We start from the raw sequence: 16885 nt of genomic DNA, 5'->3' as shown, positions 1-16885 counted from the left end.
AATGAAGAAGATGCTCCTCTTGCTCCTTAGAAGCTGAGAAAAGCCACATTCCTTCTTGTCTCTGCTGCAACATAAAAGCCATGGCCAGCATTGCATCTCTGGGCTGGATTAGCCTGGAGTCCCTGGTGCCTTGAGCACGTCCTGCAGAGATGGGAGATCCTGCTGCACGAACTCCTCCACACAGAGACAGAAACAACCCCCAGACCTTTCTTCCTGCAGCAATTCCACCTTCAGAACAGCACTGTGAGGAGCTGAGAATGAACCTGGGGTGATGCTGTGCCTCTGGAGAGGCTGCACGTGGCTGCAGCTCTCCCTGCCAGCCCATGGCACCAGCCTCTCACTGCCGTGAGCATCTGATGATTAATAATTGATTAATAATCTGTTAATACAGTCGCTGACAATTACTGCAGCTGGTAAAATATTGCATGGGGTGGCTCCTGTGAGGCTGTCCAGGGGATGTTGGCACTGCTCCAGCCTGCTGTGGGAACACTCCTGCTCCACATGTGGAGCCCCGTGGGAAGTTTCCAGAGATGGAACATCCCACAGGAACCCACAGCAGCTCCCTGCATGGCAATGGGACTCTGGGTGCCCCAAAGCTGCCAGGCCCTCACAGGCTGTGGTGGCAGGGGGCAGGGTTAATTTTAGCCACCACCTGCTCCACTGCAGAGAGTGTCATTTATTTCAGAAGTGTTTGTTTCTCTGCAACAAAAATGTTTCAAGGCTTGGGGTTTGTGGAGAACTTCCAAAAACTTGGGATAATTTAAAGTTGAAAGGAAACCACAGTGCAAAGATTCAAGATGCCTGTGAAGACAAACTCTGAGTTTTCAGGTGGTTTGATTAGCAGTCTGCCTGCACCCTTCTGGGTAGCGAAGATGTGTCTGTGTTTTCAAAAACAGCTCTGAAGCTGTTTCCAGGCCCACCTCTAAAATAAATAAATGCATACATAAGTGTGTGCCTGATGAGAACGAGCTCTGCCAGCTCATCAGAATAAAATGTCAGCAAATGCCAGCAAGTTCCTGACCTTAACTCCAACACACTTCCTCCCCTTCCTGAACTTATTTGCTTCCTTCCCAGACCTGGCTATTTAGATGTTGATCACCAGGTTTTATTGGGTAAAAAGAGCCTGTGCTGGTGGTGCTGACCCTCACACCCTGCAGGTGCCCCGAGGGACAAGGTGACCCCCAGCCCACCACAGGCTCAATTTTGGGATGTCCTGATGCCACACAGGTGGCTCTCCAGTCGCAGGGCCACGGCCCTAGAAGGATTTGCCGCTGTAGGATTTGGTGCAAGGGTTTCAGAGCCATGGCAGCACGGAGCTGAGAGCTGGATCCCACCTTGGCCCTGTGGCTGCCCGCCTGTCTAAGGGCCAATGTGCTTTACAAATGACTGTACAGAGCTGCAAAGCCTGCCATCTGCCCGCTGCTTCTCACAGCCATGCCCTGGGCTGCTCCCCCTGCATCCAGCACAGTAAAACATACCTGCATTCCTGGCCAAAAGCCCTTTTGTTGTTCCTCTGGGAGGAGAGGCTGAGCAGCAGCAGTGCATGGGGTGTTTTCCCCACACCCACTGTGCAGTGCTGCACACCTGACAGAACATCAAACCCCGTGTTCTGAGGACACAGGCAGCGAGGGAAGGGGGTACCAGCCTGCAGCTCACCATTGCCACCTCTGAGGGCAGCTCTCCTCTCCTCCCCACACAGGAGCTGTGGGGAAGTTTGGGGGAGGTTGGAGCTCGGTCGTGCTGGTGCCAGCAGTGTTGGAGGTACAAAGTGCTCTGCAAACACTGCATTTTAGGTTAGATAAAACAGCTTACTGCTTTACACTGTGGGTATTACAGTAACATATAGGACTTTCTGGTGGGAAAAGTGTGGTGTATTTTCACCGTGTTTTTTTTTTATAAGGGTGAGACTAGCTGGTGCAGGCTGACACTCACAGGCCAGGTTGCATTTATAACTTATTTGTACAACACGATCTCCTTTCCAGCTCTGAGACCTGCCAAGACTTTGGGATGCTTTTGGACAAACTTAAACCACCCTGACCAACTCTTTTGGGTCCTTGGCTGTTGGGGTGCATGGCTCACTGCAGACCAAGGCATGTTCCCAAGTGGGATGGGGATCATCTCTCCCTGCACCCCATGGCACCCCAGCTGCTGCTGCTGCTTCTGGGGGGCTCCACGGCTGGACACGGTGACAAAAAATGCAGATTTTATCTTCCTATCGCATAAGTTCTGCTAGAACATCCTCTTGACTTCGCAGGATGCCATAGGCAGTGTGTGGATGGCGGGTGGGGCTGCTGTCTGTCCCCGGGGCTCCGGTGTCCCCGGGGCTCCGGTGCAGAGCAAGGAGGAACAACCTCCACCCCCCGAAAGCCGGGGAGGGGCTGAGGGAGGCGATCGCGGACCCTCCGTCCGGTCTGGGCTTTCCGTGCCGCATTTCTCGGCCTTCCCAGGAGATGGCAGGCCAGCCTCACAAATCCACATCCCGCCGATCCCGGGAGAGGCGGCACCGGCACCGGCACCGGCACCGGGGCTGCTCGGAGGGGTCACGGGCGGCTCCTCGGAAATGCCCCAGCGGTGGCTCAGGGTGGCAGAGCCGTGTCCCCTGCCATCCCCCCGGCCCTGCCGGGGTCCCCTCGGGCTCGGGGGACACCTCAGCCCCCGGTGCCGCCACCAGGGATGCGACAGCGAGCAAACCGGTTACACAACCCCGACGGGTTATTCCAGTGCTCCCGATTATTGATTTGGAATGGGAGGGGACAGGATCTGGACTTGCAGGACAAACACGAGTGTGAGAGTTGATTTCCTTCCTTGTCCTTCCCGGATGTGCCGTACCCTGCGGTGCAGGTGAGCTCAGCTCCACACCTGGGAGCGGCAGCTCGGAAAGGCTCTGCCAGCAAGAGGCGGTGCAAGGGCAGGGACGGGTAAGGTCACTGATCGCAGGGGGAGAAAACAAAACCAACCCCAAAAAGCCAAACCAAACAAAAAAACAAAAGGGACCCCGCTGATTTTTGTAACACCTGGGGCAGCAGGGCTGGGGCAGAGCTGCTGCTCCCCACGCTGCTGTTTGCGGTGCCCATGGTGCAAAAGACCCACGAGTGACTGCAGAGAGGCTTGTCCCTTGCTTCAACCCCAATATTTTAAGGGTTGGCTCCAGGCACTGCAGCAGACAGTGAGAACAGCCACCACGCTGCGGGAGAAGCCAGAGGAGCAGGCTGGGACTGCTCAGGGCATCTTCCATGAGCCCCAGTGCTGCCAGGAAAACCACTGGGACTGCCTGGAAGGAGCTGGTGTGCTCCCCAGGCTCTCAAGGCTTTCCATCAAACACGTCCCCGAGGCACCATTCACCGGAGAGATGCTTGCAAGCCCTCCCACACGGGATTCAGTCCTTCCCCAAATCCTCAGGGCTTTGCTGGCGGTGGAAATCCTACAGTCTGCAAGAATGTGTGTCTGTAATCAAATTTAGCACAGGAACAGGGCTCCAGAGAGGCTGTGGGATCTCTGTCCCCCGGGATACTTGCAGGATGCCTAGACAGAGCCCTGAGCTGCCGCTCTCATCTCAAAGCTGAAACCCACCCTGCTTGGAGCAGGCATTGGACGAGACTCCCGGGGGACGTATGTGGTGTCTGTATCATCCCCAGCACCTGGGACTTCCATGCTGCCAGCCAAAACCTTCACTGGAGATAAACAGAAACCTTCAGCAAGAGCCATGGAGCAGATCCAGGCTCAAGGATGTTCCACCAGCAGCTTCTGCCTGTCCCAGGCTGAAGTGAGCTCAAGCAGATGTTCAGTTCTCTGCACCCAGGGGTCTCTGCAGGTGCAGCCACAATGGCAACACACAGCACTGATCCCCTGCCCTCTCCCAAAACCAGCAGTAAAAGTTTTCAAGAGCCCAGGGCTCGCTGGTGTCTTGCTTTCAGTGGGAAATCATCCCTAGATTCACTTGTCCAAGCACTGACAGCTCTGTGAAATCCCACCCTGGGCCTGGCACGGGAAAGCTGGCAGCACAGCTGTTCACATACACCTGTCATGGCAGGATGGAGCACAGGGATTTCTCAGCTCGAGGTGTAGCTGTCTGTGCCCAGACTGTCAGCTGAGCCTCTGGGGGTGGTGGGAAGCCCACCCCGTTCTCAGTGGAACAATACATTTTCCAGACATGGCTGAAGTGCTGTGGCTGGCACTGAACTCTGTTATAAACTCAAAGAAGTTTCACCACATCGATCCAGCCTGAAAAATCAATGGCTCTGGATGTGTTCTGCCCAGGGAAGGATCAACAATCAGCGCTGCTCTTTGCACTGCAGTCATTTGGAAGCCTGAGGGAAGCGGGCTCTGGCTGTGGGAACATGCAAAGGCTTTGGGACCTGAGGTTCTGTGCAGAGCAGTGCCTCTGAGAGCAGTGCCAGCTCTGCAGCACCCGTGGGTATCCAGCACAGGAGGATGGAGTCCCACATGAGAGTGGGGCTGTGGGGATAAGGGATGCAAGTGTGGACTCAAGGTCACATCCACGTGAATTGCTCCCTGAACAGCTGGAAAGCAGCTCTGGGCTGCTCTCAGTGGGTAGGAAGCTGTCTTGGGGTGAGTTTATGATTGTAAGTGTATTCACAGCTTTTGGGACTTTGGTAAAGCAGGGCCCGGTAGGGCCGGGGGTCTGGTCTCAAGAGCTGCTCTTCCTTTAAGCACAACATGGAGATTTTCCACTTCCAGCTTGCTCGGTTTCCACCGGTCCGGGGTTGAGACCAAGACTGGCGTGCGGAGTTCCGAGGCACCCGAGGGACGCCGGTCCCGCTGCCAGCGCTGCCCACCCTCCCGAGCCGCTCCCCGGGCACCGTGTCCCGTTATCCCCGCTTGCCTTCCCCTCCTTTCCCGTTTGAAGTTTGGCGGCGGGGCGCAAGCCCGGCCCCGCGCACCGGGCACTGGGCGTCAGCGCCGCCGCTCCGCTCGCTCCGGCACCGGGGCCGGTACCGGTGCCGCCCGGGAGGGGACGCACAGCTCGCTCCGGTGCCGGTACCGGGGCCGGTGCTGCCCAGGAGAGGACGCGCAGCTCGCTCCGGTGCCGGTACCGGTGCTGCCCGGGAGGGGACGAACAGCCCGCCCCGCTCGCTCCGGTGCCGGTACCGGTGCCAGTGCCCGTGCCGCCCGGGAGGGGACGCACAGCTCCCTCCGGTACCGGTGCCGGTGCTGCCCAGGAGGGCACGCACAGCTCGCTCCGGTACCGGTACCCGTGCTGCCCGGGAAGGGACGCACAGCTCGCTCCGGTACCGGTACCGGTACTGCCCCGGAGAGGACGCGCAGCCCGCCCCGCTCGCTCCGGTGCCAGTGCCGGCGCTGCCGGGGAGGGGACGCACAGCCGGTCCTGCTCGCCCCGGTGCCGGTGCCGCCCAGAAGGGGACGTGCAGCTCCCTCCGGTAGCGGTGCTGCCCGGGAGGGGACGCCCGGCCGGTGCCGCTCGCTCCGGTGCCGGTAGCGGTGCCGGTGCCGGTGCCGCCCCGCGCAGCCCCCGCCGCCGCCCCGCTCGCTCCGCGCGGGCGCGTCCCCGCCCCGGGGCCGGGCGGGGCGGGCTCGGCGGCGCTGGCGGCGGCAGGGCCGGGCCGGGCCGGGCGCGCTGCAGGGCTGCCCGGCCGCGGGGGCCGCCATGCCCGCCAAGTCCAAGTACAACCTGGTGGACGACCGGCACGACCTGCGCATCCCGCTGCACAACGAGGACGCCTTCCAGCACGGCATCTGCTTCGAGGCCAAGGTGGGCGGCGGGCGCGGGGGAGCCGCGGGGGTCGCTGCACCCCGGGATGCCCGGTTTTACAGCTGGCTTTTGGCAAAGCCGCGGGGCTTTTCTGCTTTTCCCCTTGGCGTTGCCCGGTCTACCCTAAACTCAGCTGCGGAGTCGGGCGAGGCTTCCCACCTGTCCGGTGGGGATGCCCGGAGCGGTGGGATGGGTCAGGCTGGAGTGGGGTCACCCTGCTGCTGCACCCCTGCATCCCTCCCTGGCCCTGCATCCCTCCCTGGCCCTGCATCCTTCCCGGGTCCGCGTGGTGCTGCTGGGGACGCTGCCCCCCGAAGCGGGGTCCGAGTGCATCTTCCCGGCTGGGGGAGAGCAGAGCGCTCGGGCTGCGCTCCGGGCAGTGCCCGGGTTGGGATGGGCTCGGCCGGCTGGCTCTGCAGCATGCCCCGGACCGGACCCTGGTGCTCCTGCGGTGCCCGCAGCCGGACGGGCTGTGCGCGGTCAGGGACACGCACCCGAAATAAACGCTCGCTGTTTCTCTTTACACACACAAACCATCCTTGCTAGCGGATTTGGCGCGGACTGCTCTTTTCTTTTCTATCTTTTCTTTTCCGTCGGGACTTTTCCTTCCCTCCACGTCGGCTGTGGCTTCCCGCAGGCTGGCAAAAGCCAAGCCACCAGCAGGAAGCTGGGAAGGAGCTGGCAGGAGATTGGGAAAGGGGAAACATCAAATTTGCCTCTCCTGGGGAACACGGTTATCGTGCCGACGGAGATACTCGAGTGAGGTTGGCTTAGGAGAAAAGCCTGGTGTAAAACCGGGAAGGTCTGTCACACACTGTTGTGTTCCGAGAACATGTGCTGTCAGGGGAGGAAAATTTGGCATCTGATGCCCTCGGGGCAAGGCTGCGGCTGGTCGGAGGGTGTCAAAGTGTTATTTTCCGCCTTTTCTGGGGCCGGGAGGGCTCCTCTGCAGAGGCCATCGCCTGCCCCACTGCAGGCACTGTGCTGCACAGCAGCCGAACAGCCCAGCAGTTGTTTATGGGGCAAACTTAAACCTGCTTTGCAACTATTTCCTGGGAAAGCTGCTACGGCTCAACTTTGCAGCCTTTTGCTCGTGGTTGGTGGGAGCCGGCTGGTGTGTGACTGCCAGCACCTGCTCACCCCTCACCTGCGGGGAGATGCTGAGCATCTCACCTTGCAAACCCCTGTGTCTGTTCTCTGTGCCAGCCTGGGGTGACGCGGGCTGGGGAGTGGGACAGGGGGTCAGCACCCCCGGGTCTGCTCGTGGCTCATGCCTGCTCCACGCTGCCAGTCTGGCTGCGTTGTGCAGGGCTCGCATTAGCCTTTGTTAGCTGCTCTTTCTCCTATTTGGTATCCGGTGGCACGCACCAATGCCAAGCGCGAGCCGTACGAAACCCAGCTTCCCAATTCCTGGGTTTCTCCAGCAGCCCTCGGTGCCAGATACAGAATGCAGATGGCTGAGGCAATTACTCTATCCTTTTATTAGATTGCTGGAGATTAATTAAATGCTTACACTCCTTTACTTCCTCTCATCCCCAAGAATCCCAAGCGCTCACACCCGCACGGCTCGTGTTGCAGCCAGGCACCCAGCACGAGTCACAAAAGTGTGGAGCTGTGATTTAGGGCAGAACTTTGGGGGAAGATTAAACCAGGAAAACGCTGGTGTGGGGTGTCAGGACTGGAGTGGCTGTCTCCTCAGATCCTCCTGGGAAAGCTGATAGTGCAGGCGGCGCGGTCCCGGTGTTAGAGCTCAGCAGCTGGACCAGCGCTCTTGGCTGCAGCAGCCTGAGATTCCTGACGAGCCTGCTTGGGGCTCACTGCAGGGGGGTACTGTGGGCCTGAGCCAGTGTGTGCTGATTTATGGCTCGGATTTTTAATTGTGTTCTTACACTGGGAGCTGCTGCTGCTTGAAGCAGCGCATGTGGTGGGTGCAGTGCGTGTTTTGGTCCAGCTGCAGCAGTTGGCATCCGTGCTGCTGTCCCCCTTGTGCCTCTCCTGAGGGAGTCTTGGCATCCTGGGTGGCCATGGACAGTCAGAATTTGAACCTTTGACAAGCAGAGGGGGATGGACTTGATGTAAGCTCGGAGGCTTGTGCCTCTTGTCCCCACTGGAGCCACTTGCAGCCGCGTGTGCTGGCACAGGGTCACTGAGTCAGAGCAAAGTGCCCCCTAAGGATTTTGTTAATCCATTTTCTGGAGATAAATCCAAGAGATGGAAAATCCCACTCCATCTTCTTATGAGCAGGAATGCATTTCACACTTTTGGGTCTGTTTTCATTGGTCACTTCTCTTGGCACCAAACCCTGCTGTATCCCAGAGATGCCTTGGTCAAGCTGCGGGGAATTGGAGGAGCTGGCTCCGAGGGGAGGCAGGAGGTTTGCTTTCTTCTGTGTCTTGCAGTCTGAACTGTTGAGTAAAGTCAAAAGCCTGGCCTCTTGGGTTAGCTGAAACGTTTGGATGAAAGAACTGTGAGCTGCAGCATGGTGCAGGGGAATGGACAGCAATTCCCACCTGTGCAGTGGTGTTCTGGTGAAATAAATGGGGATGTAGACCGGAAGGACACCTCCTCCACCTCCATGAGTAGGAGAGGGATATGAGCTTACTCCTTATCTTCCCAAAGCCCTGGTGCTGCAGGACTAAACCCAAGGGCCACCTTGTGCAACACCAGCAATTCTACACATTCAGGAATGATGACTCAGGCTACTCCAACGCCTCCAGAGAGAGCACAGAGAATGCTGTGGGGTGGTGGAGCCTGGCGCTGGAATGCCAGACCCTTGTCTGTTGGAGTGCTGGGTGCTGCTGGGTTTGCTCAGGGAAGTGTTGCTGTCCCTGTCCTGAGGCTGGGCTGAGGTTTCCTCCTGCCCCAGAGGTCTTGTGGTCCAGAGCAAGGTCCCACTTACCAAATGCCCACTTTTTGAGAACAGCTGTCACTCCTTCAGTCCCATTAATCCCTTTGCAGTGCCTTGAAGTGTGTGGTTTCCAAAGAAGGGGCAGGTGGGTGTGAGGACACTCTCTGCTGCTCCCCCTGTGCAGGCAAGGGGAGAAGTGACTGCCCAAGCACGTCTCAATCCTTGGTGTACCCAGTTCCCCTGGTGTGGGGCTGCCTGGGTGTCCCCTGTGCTGAAAGCTGCTGCTCCTGGTTCCAGACCTGCTCGTGGTGGATGTGGAGCTGCAGGTTAGGGAGGGTTGCTGTTCTTCTGTGCAGCAGGTGGGGTTTTTGTGTGTGCCTGGTGGGGTGGTACTTTATTTTTCTTCCCTTAAGTGGTCTTGGCAACCAGGCACTTTCTCTCATTTTTGTCAGTGCTTTTCTCTGCTTCCGTGCGTGGGAAACTGAGCTGAGCATCTGCTGCTGTCTATGTTTGGAGATGGGACACGGAGGAGACTTAGGTCTGATCCCTGCTGTCCTTTCCTCTGAACCTCCCCAGCCCACCTGCCTGCCACCCTCCAGGGGCTCCAGGCACTGCCAGCTGCTCCAGAGAGAAATGCTGTACAGGAAAGCCATTGTAGCCTCAGGTGAGCACTAAGCAGGGAGTACCTGTGTGTTTCCACCCGTGTGTGTATTTTTATTTACACAAGGGCTGCAAATAACAGCGTTGGAAGTGAGCTGAGTTGCAGGCAGCCCTGATGGAGGTGTTCAGTTCCCCTCCACTGCTCCAGGCTCCCTTCCCAGCTCCTTTCCTGGAGGGCTGGGAAGCAGCAGGCAGGTTGTGTGGTGCTCTGCAGCACTCTGGCTGGCTGGGAGCGAGTTGGCAGCTCTGTTTGGGGGCTGTTTGTACTGGCAGCTCTGGTGTGCTCTGTCGGGGCTGCTCAGCCCAGAGCAGAGCTGCAGTGTGCCTGAGCCCGGGATCGCTCGCTCCAGGCTATAAATAACCTTCCCAAGTCTACAAAGGTTCTCCTCTGAAACACTGGCATATTTCTGCCATACTTGTTAAGTCAGCTCATCGCCTGCTTAGTGCAGCTCTTAGCAAAGAAAACTCTGTCTGGCTGTGGCACAGCCGTGTGTGCCCGGGCTGTGTGTTCCAGGAGGGCAGGGCAGGTGCCAGGAGGTGCCAGGGGAGCAGCTGCAGGGTGGGATGCTCCCAGCCCTGCTTCCTTCTGGGGGTGCAAAAAGCTCAGGCCCAGGGTGGGGATGGAAGCATGGAGAGCGGGCAGTGCTGCTGCACTGGGGTGGAAATCTTCATCCCTGCTGCTGGTTGCCTGCAGCACAGGTGTCCCCCCTTTTGGGTGAGCCCTGTTCTGGCTGGTGGCAGGGCAGAGTGGGTGTGCTGCTCCTGGCTCTGGTGGGTGTCCTGGAGCCCCAGAGCTCTGTGGTTCTGGACTTGAGCCCCAGGGCAGTCCTAAGCAGGGCAGGTACTGCTGGGAGCAGCAGGCACAGGCACTGGTGTCCTTCAGGACACAGCCTGCCTGCTGTGACTGTCCCTGCTGTGACTGTCCCTGCTGTGTCCCTGCCCAGCTCGTGGCTCTGGGTACTGTGACTGTCCCTGCTGTGTCCCTCTCCAGCTTGTGGCTCTGGGTGCTGTGACTGTCCCTGCTGTGACTGTCCCTGCTGTGACTGTCCCTGCTGTGACTGTCCCTGCTGTGGCTGTCCCTGCTGTGATTGTCCCTGCTGTGTCCCTGCCCAGATGTGTGGCTCTCAGTGCTGTGACTGTCCCTGCTGTGATTGTCCCTGCTGTGTCCCTGCCCAGATGTGCGGCTCTGGGTGGCTCTGACACCTGGCTGCCAAGGGTGGGTGTGCTGCCCTCGGGGTGCAGAGCCCTGCTCAGGGAGGCACTGGGCAAGGCTGAGGTTGCCAGCTCAGCTCAGCTCAGCTCAGCTCAGCACCCCTCTGCTGCACTCAGCGTGGAAGCCAGGGCCTTTTTCCATGTCAGCTGGCACCGTGAATTTTCCATCGCTGTTGGCCTCTGAGCCTGCACCACCAGAGCCTGAGTAAACTTCCCCCTTTGCACCCAGCAAGGCAGGGAGTTCCTGAGGTGCAGGGCATGCCAGCCCAGACCCTTGGCTTCCCAGGCGTGGGCAACTGGAGAGCAGGAGCAGTGGGACAGCCTAAGTGCTGGGAATGGAATTGTCCCTGCTTTCCCTGACAGCAGCAGCCTGGTGAGAAGCCCTTATCAGGCAGCCTGCAGACAGACTGGGTGTTCCCCTGGTGCTGGAGGTTTCAGCCCTTTGTCCCTCACTTGGTGGCACAGCCCAGTGTGGCAGGGTCAATGTCCCATGCCCAGGGCAGCCTCACACCTCCCTGGGCTCTGTAGCAATCTGGGGACCCTTGTGCCCACATCTGGTGCCTCCCATCTGGCTGCTGGTGCCTCTGGGGCAGGATCCTTGCCCAGAGGGGACTCTGCTGGCCCTGAGGATGGGCTGGGGCTGGTGCCAGCATGTCCCTCCACCCTACTGCAGCTCCCAGACAGCAGCAGTGGCTCCCCATCTGTGGCAGGGTCCCTGGCTCAGGGTGGCTCTGGGAGATGGAAACCAGCAGCCAGACAGTGCAGGCTGCCCTGTGAGCTGGGGATGATTCAGCCCTGACCTTTGCACGCAGTCAGAGCAGCAGGAATGGCATCTCCTCCCCTGGAAGGCTTTGGCTGCCCACCTCTGCCCACCTCTGCCCACCTCTGCCCACCTCTGCCCAGCTCTGCCCACCACCCATCCCATCAGCACCCCTGCCAAGGTGTCCCCCAGCAGTGATGCCATTGGCCTTCAGCTTTCCAAAAATATCTGCCACCTGCTGTCACTGAAAAAGCAGCTCCTCAAGAAAATTCATTCCTGACAGAGCAGAAAACGAGCAGTATTCAACAGCCTCGAGGAAAAATGAGAGGCTGAGTGACTTGTGCAAACAGCGCTTTGGCAAAGCGTTCCCCTTTGTTTTCTGTTTAAAAAAAACAAATTTATTTTTTTTTTCCCCTTGGCATTTCCCAGAACTGGGCAGATCTTTTGTAAGCCATGGGTGCAGCGGTGTAGGCTGTGTGCTGGGGCCCTGCTTGCTGTGCCCAGGACAGAGAGGAGAGCCTGTGTGCACGGGGAGGGGGCAGAGCAGAGTCCCTTTGAGGAGCCTGATGGGTGCTGCCATCCCAGGGCAGGCCCATGGATGGATGGGTGGATGGATGGATGGGTGGATGGATGGATGGATGGATGGATGGATGGGTGGAAGGCTGGATCCCAGCACAGGGATGATAAGGAGCAGCAGGGCATAGGAAGGACCAAAAGCACCCTGCAAAAGAGTTGCTTTGTGCTGGCATCACAGCCTGGAGCAGCACTTGGCAGGGTCAGGGCTGCCTTTGTGGGGCTGCCTGCTGCACCAGGGACCCCCTTGGCTGCCCATTCACCCAGCAGCTGGGTGGCCTTTCTTCCTCTAATTGGGCTGGGGAGGAGGAGGCTGCCCAGGACAGCTGGGGGGATTTGGGACCCCCCTGATCCCACTTGGCTCTTGGGTGTGGGTGGGGGGACTCCAGTTCTGTCCCCCCATCCCTTGGCAGGGTGGTGGGGCTGTGGATCTGGAGGTGATTATTTGGGAAAACCACATCCTGCTCATGTACACGTGTTGGTTCAGGGGGCTTGGGGAGGGCGAGTCCTTTCATGGGTTCATTTCCTTTGTCAGCTCTTTCGCACAGCTTTATTTTCTCGCCTTTTGTCCCGGGCACCTTCCTTTCTCCTCCCTGCCTGCCTTGGCCCTGGGGTCAGCTGGCTGGCAGGGATGCTGGCCTGAGCCCCAGGAGCCAGGACAATGGCCCTGCAGGGACCAGGGCCACCACCGTGTGCTGGCACCTCTCTGGGGGCACAGAACTCCGTGCCTGGGGGTGTCTGAGCTCCTGGCCTGGCAGAGAGGGAGCTCAGGCTCAGGGGTGAGTGGGAAGTATTGCACCCTGGAAGCTCAGGCTGCTTTGCTTATCCTGGTCTTTGCCTCACCTGCTTGTTCCCACACCTATTCCCACAATTAGAACTGGTGCTGTGGGTAGGAGGGCTGGAGGAGAGTGGAGCAGGAGCAGCCCTCGGTGAGCCCATTGCCTGCCCATCACTGCTGGGTATGGATGGTTTCTCAGACCATCCCCCAGCTGAAGGGCCAGCCCCCAAATCCACATTTTGGGGGGATATCCACCACATTGTGAAGGGTTACTCTTCTGCGGCGCAATCGTCACGTGCGATTTCTGCCCTGAAGGCAAAAATAATCTGGAGAGACTTTGTCCATCTGCTGAGTTGTGTGAAATGTGTAAAAAGTACCTGCCAGAGTGGAGATGGGAGAGGGGGGTGTGAGCACAGTCATGGTGTGCAGTGAGCTCACACTGGGGCTGGGTGTGCCGTGGGCACCCATGGGCTGTGGGATGCTCTGGAAGCCAGGCACAGCTGAATCCTGCAGGGTTGGTGACCTGTGCCCCTCGGTTTGGGACAGCATCAGGACAACCCTGCTGCTGCTGCTGTCTCTGAGGAGGCCAGTGCAGAGGGGTGGTGCAGCTGTGGCCCTGGGTTGTGGTGGCAGCCAGGACATGGCATGGCTGGAATTCCTGTGGCCTGGGAGCCAGCGGTGCTGCAACTGTTGCTTCCTGCCCAGCTGGCACTGCCTGCCCTGTCCTTGGGCACGGCTGAGATCTGCACCTGCCCGGGCCAGGAGCACAGGGGCAGCACAGGGATCACCAGGCAGCTGGGAATAGCTGGAAGGAGAGGGGCTTCCTCTGGCTGCAGCACTCTGCCCTTCTCTATAGGATGAGAATCCTGCTTCCCCTGTGGTCCCTGGCAGGAAAGCAGTGTGGGAAGGCCTGGAGGAAGTACAACAGGGATGTTTGCCTGGCAGAGCAGGATGGGGAAAGGCTCCTTCCTTGGGTCCTGCATGGGGACTGCAGGTCCAGGGCTCCAGCTGCCTCTGCCCTCCTCCTCAGCTCCTGCTTTTTACTGATGGTTTCCAGACCTTACCTGAGAAGAAGGGATGTGCTGGTGTCTGAGATGCCCTGTCCCTTTGCAGGGGTGGCACACTGTGCAGGGGATGTGACAGGGGACCTCTCAGGGCTGTGTGCTCTCAGCAGGGCAGTGAGGGGCTGTAATTCCCATTACGTAAGGCACGGCACGTGATGGCCACGCCAGCTGTTTGGGGGTTATTTTTATATCCTGTCTCTGCACATCCTCTCAGCACTGTGCTGGCCACTGGGCACCTGCTCTGTGTCCCCCCAGGCTGGAGCTGCGTGCCTGGGGATGGCCTGGCCGAGCTGCTGGCTGGGGTGTGGGGGTCAGCAGGGAGCTGAAAAGAGAGAACACACACATCCCCTGCCCCGTGCCATCCCTCCTTAGGGTTGGCAATCCCACTGCAGGGGAGCTGGGGGAGGAATGACCCCTCTCAGCATCCTCTGGCTGAGCCCATGTGCACACTCTTGGGCACCCATGTGGGTGCTGCTGCTGGGAAGAGCCACCTGGGCTTCCATGGTGTCAGCAGAGGTTGTGGCCCCGCTGGCAGGAGCACGTAGCCCTGCTGGCTTTGGTGCCCACGCTGTGCTGCCGAGGGTTACGTCAGCCCTGGTGTGAGATGAAGCGTGGGAGCACAGAGGGCCAGTAAATAGCTTTTCTCCCAAGTACACGTTTTTAGTGCTCAGCATTGACTCTTCGTCGCTTGTCTGTTTTCTGATCCTTCTTCAGAACCTGCCCTCTTCCATTTTATTTTTAAAAAGGTTTTTGTTCCGCGTCTCTCCGTGCTGGGTCGCCGTGGCGCTGCCTTTGGTCCCTTTTGAATAGCAAAGCAGCTCCTTTATTCTGGAGGCTTGGCCTGGAGGCTCAGCATTCCTGCAAAAACAGCCACGGGTTTGGCAGAGCTGCAATTAAATGATGGAGGGACTTTCACAGGACAGGTTGGTCCGGCTATTTTAGGGATATTCCAATATCCAGGTCTGTAATGGATGACTCACTGCAGCTGAGAGGATATTTGCTTATACCTGTGTGCTTTGATCATGGCCTAGATGAGTGAGTCCTGCTGGCCTGATGGCTGAAGTTATTTTATTGCTAGAAAAAGGGTTTTTGACTGCTTGCAGTGCTGTGGTGAGCAAGCAGCTTCATGGCTGGAGGCGAGCAGGGATTCAGGAGCAGCAGGCAAAATGCTGCTCGTTCCCCAGAAGTTACCCTGGGCTCCCTGTGTGGCCATGGTGGGGCCATGGGCTTTGCAGGGCTGCAGGAACTGAGCTAATCTACTTTCTTTCCCTGCAGTACATCGGGAGCCTGGATGTGCCACGGCCAAACAGCCGCGTGGAGATCGTCACAGCCATGCGGCGCATCAGGGTGAGTGTGGCCAGCCTGCTCCTTCCCAGTGTGGCCATCCTGCTCCTTCCCAGTATGGCCAGCCTGCTCCTTCCCAGTGTGGCCATCCTGCCCCTTCCAGTGTGGCCAGGCTGCTCCTTCCCAGTGTGGCCAGCCTGCTCCTTCCCAGTGTGGCCATCCTGCTCCTTCCCAGTATGGCCAGCCTGCTCCTTCCCAGTGTGGCCATCCTGCCCCTTCCAGTGTGGCCAGGCTGCTCCTTCCCAGTGTGGCCAGCCTGCTCCTTCCCAGTGTGGCCAGCCTGCCCCTTCCCAGTGTGGCCAGCCTGCTCCATCCCAGTGTGGCCATCCTGCTCCTTCCCAGTGTGGCCAGCCTGCTCCTTCCCAGTGTGGCCATCCTGCCCCTTCCCAGTGTGGCCATCCTGCCCCTTCCCAGTGTGGCCATCCTGCTCCTTCCCATTGTGGCCAGGCTGCTCCTTCCCATTGTGGCCAGGCTGCTCCTTCCCAGTGTGGCCATCCTGCCCCTTCCAGTGTGGCCAGCTTGCCCATTCCCAGTGTGGCCATCCTGCCCCTTCCCAGTGTGGCCAGCCTGCCCCTTCCAGTGTGGCCATCCTGCTCCTTCCCATTGTGGCCATCCTGCTCCTTCCCAGTGTGGCCATCCTGCCCCTTCCCAGTGTGGCCATCCTGCCCCTTCCCAGTGTGGCCATCCTGCCCCTTCCCAGTGTGGCCATCCTGCTCCTTCCCAGTGTGGCCAGGCTGCTCCTTCCCAGTGTGGCCAGGCTGCCCCATCCCATTGTGGCCAGGCTGCTCCTTCCCATTGTGGCCAGCCTGCTCCTTCCCAGTGTGGCCAGGCTGCTCCTTCCCAGTGTGGCCATCCTGCTCCTTCCCATTGTGGCCATCCTGCCCCTTCCCAGTGTGGCCAGGCTGCTCCTTCCCAGTGTGGCCATCGTGCCCCTTCCCAGGGTGACCAGGCTGCTCCTTCCCATTGTGGCCAGCCTGCCCCTTCCCAGTGTGGCCAGCCTGCCCCTTCCCAGTGTGGCCAGCCTGCCCCTTCCCAGTGTGGCCAGGCTGCTCCTTCCCATTGTGGCCAGGCTGCTCCTTCCCAGGGTGACCAGGCTGCTCCTTCCCATTGTGACCAGGCTGCTCCTTCCCCTTTCCCATCCAAATCCCAGTGCCTGGGCCTCTCCTCCACCTGCACCTGCAGCTTTGTCTTGCCTCAATCCTGTCCTCCAACATATTCACAACTCTGTGTGTGCCTGTCCGTGCCAGCTGGAGAGGCTCAGTATGGCACAGTCCTGTTGGCAGCACAGGCTCCTTGTGCAAGAGTTTTAGGGTTTTTTAGTGCCTGTGAAAGAGTTTCAGCAGCATGGGAATCGGGGTGCTGCCTGGTTAAGGCAGCAGGTTGGTGCTAAATGGCACTGTGCAAATGGAAGTGCAGAGTAGCCAGCTCTGGGGCTGGCCAGCAGTGAGCTTGTTTAACAGTGAGTAGGTCAGGGGATGTCATCTGGTAATGAAGTCATCTGGCTTCCCAAAATACTTCTAGTCAGGATATGGGACACCCTTGCTGTACAATGCTTGGCCAATAGCCAGGAGAGGAGTTTTTCTTCTGCTCTGCTGCCCAGCCTCTGGCCAGCACGACTGCAAGGTGTGCAGAGGGGGCTGGGAGGGCAGCAAACCCCATAGAAGGAGCAAACCCCATGTGCACCCCGTAACTCGCTGCCCCCAGGCTGAAAAAAGCAGGAGCTTGGCTGTTCTCCAGCCCTTGGTGTGGTTCTGTGGCCATGATGATTTGATGTGTCCTTGGGCCACAGCAGGAGTGTCCCTGTCCTCCAGGGATGGCTCTCCTGGGAGTAGCACCCTGAGCTGAAGGGATGTGGGGTAAGGGATGAGCTGTTCTCTGCTGGTCTCATGGGATCCATAAGCACCAAAGCTGCTCC

The 16885-nt window shown here is 59.0% G+C and overlaps 1 protein-coding gene across 4 annotated transcripts in view; it reads left to right on the top strand.

Annotated features, from left to right (window-relative positions):
• The first annotated feature begins 5585 nt into the window (after nucleotides 1–5585).
• Nucleotides 5586–16885, top strand: part of LOC117000241 (nitric oxide synthase 1 adaptor protein) — a 35122-nt gene continuing 23822 nt past the window's right edge. For 3 of the 4 annotated variants that reach the window (XM_033067723.2, XM_033067722.2, XM_033067721.2), the window contains exons 1-2: nucleotides 5586–5731; nucleotides 14902–14973. In XM_033067723.2, the coding sequence (XP_032923614.1) occupies nucleotides 5627–5731; nucleotides 14902–14973 (177 nt within the window). In that variant the 5' untranslated portion in view covers nucleotides 5586–5626. Of the gene's footprint in view, nucleotides 5732–14440; nucleotides 14550–14901; nucleotides 14974–16885 lie in introns of those variants that run through there. The other variant, XM_033067724.2, reaches the window with a different exon arrangement.

Source organism: Catharus ustulatus, chromosome 9 (genome assembly GCF_009819885.2).
Source record: "Catharus ustulatus isolate bCatUst1 chromosome 9, bCatUst1.pri.v2, whole genome shotgun sequence".
NCBI lineage: Eukaryota > Metazoa > Chordata > Aves > Passeriformes > Turdidae > Catharus > Catharus ustulatus.
The sequence above is the reverse complement of the archived record's forward strand: the minus strand, read 5'-3'. Positions and strand labels throughout refer to the sequence as shown.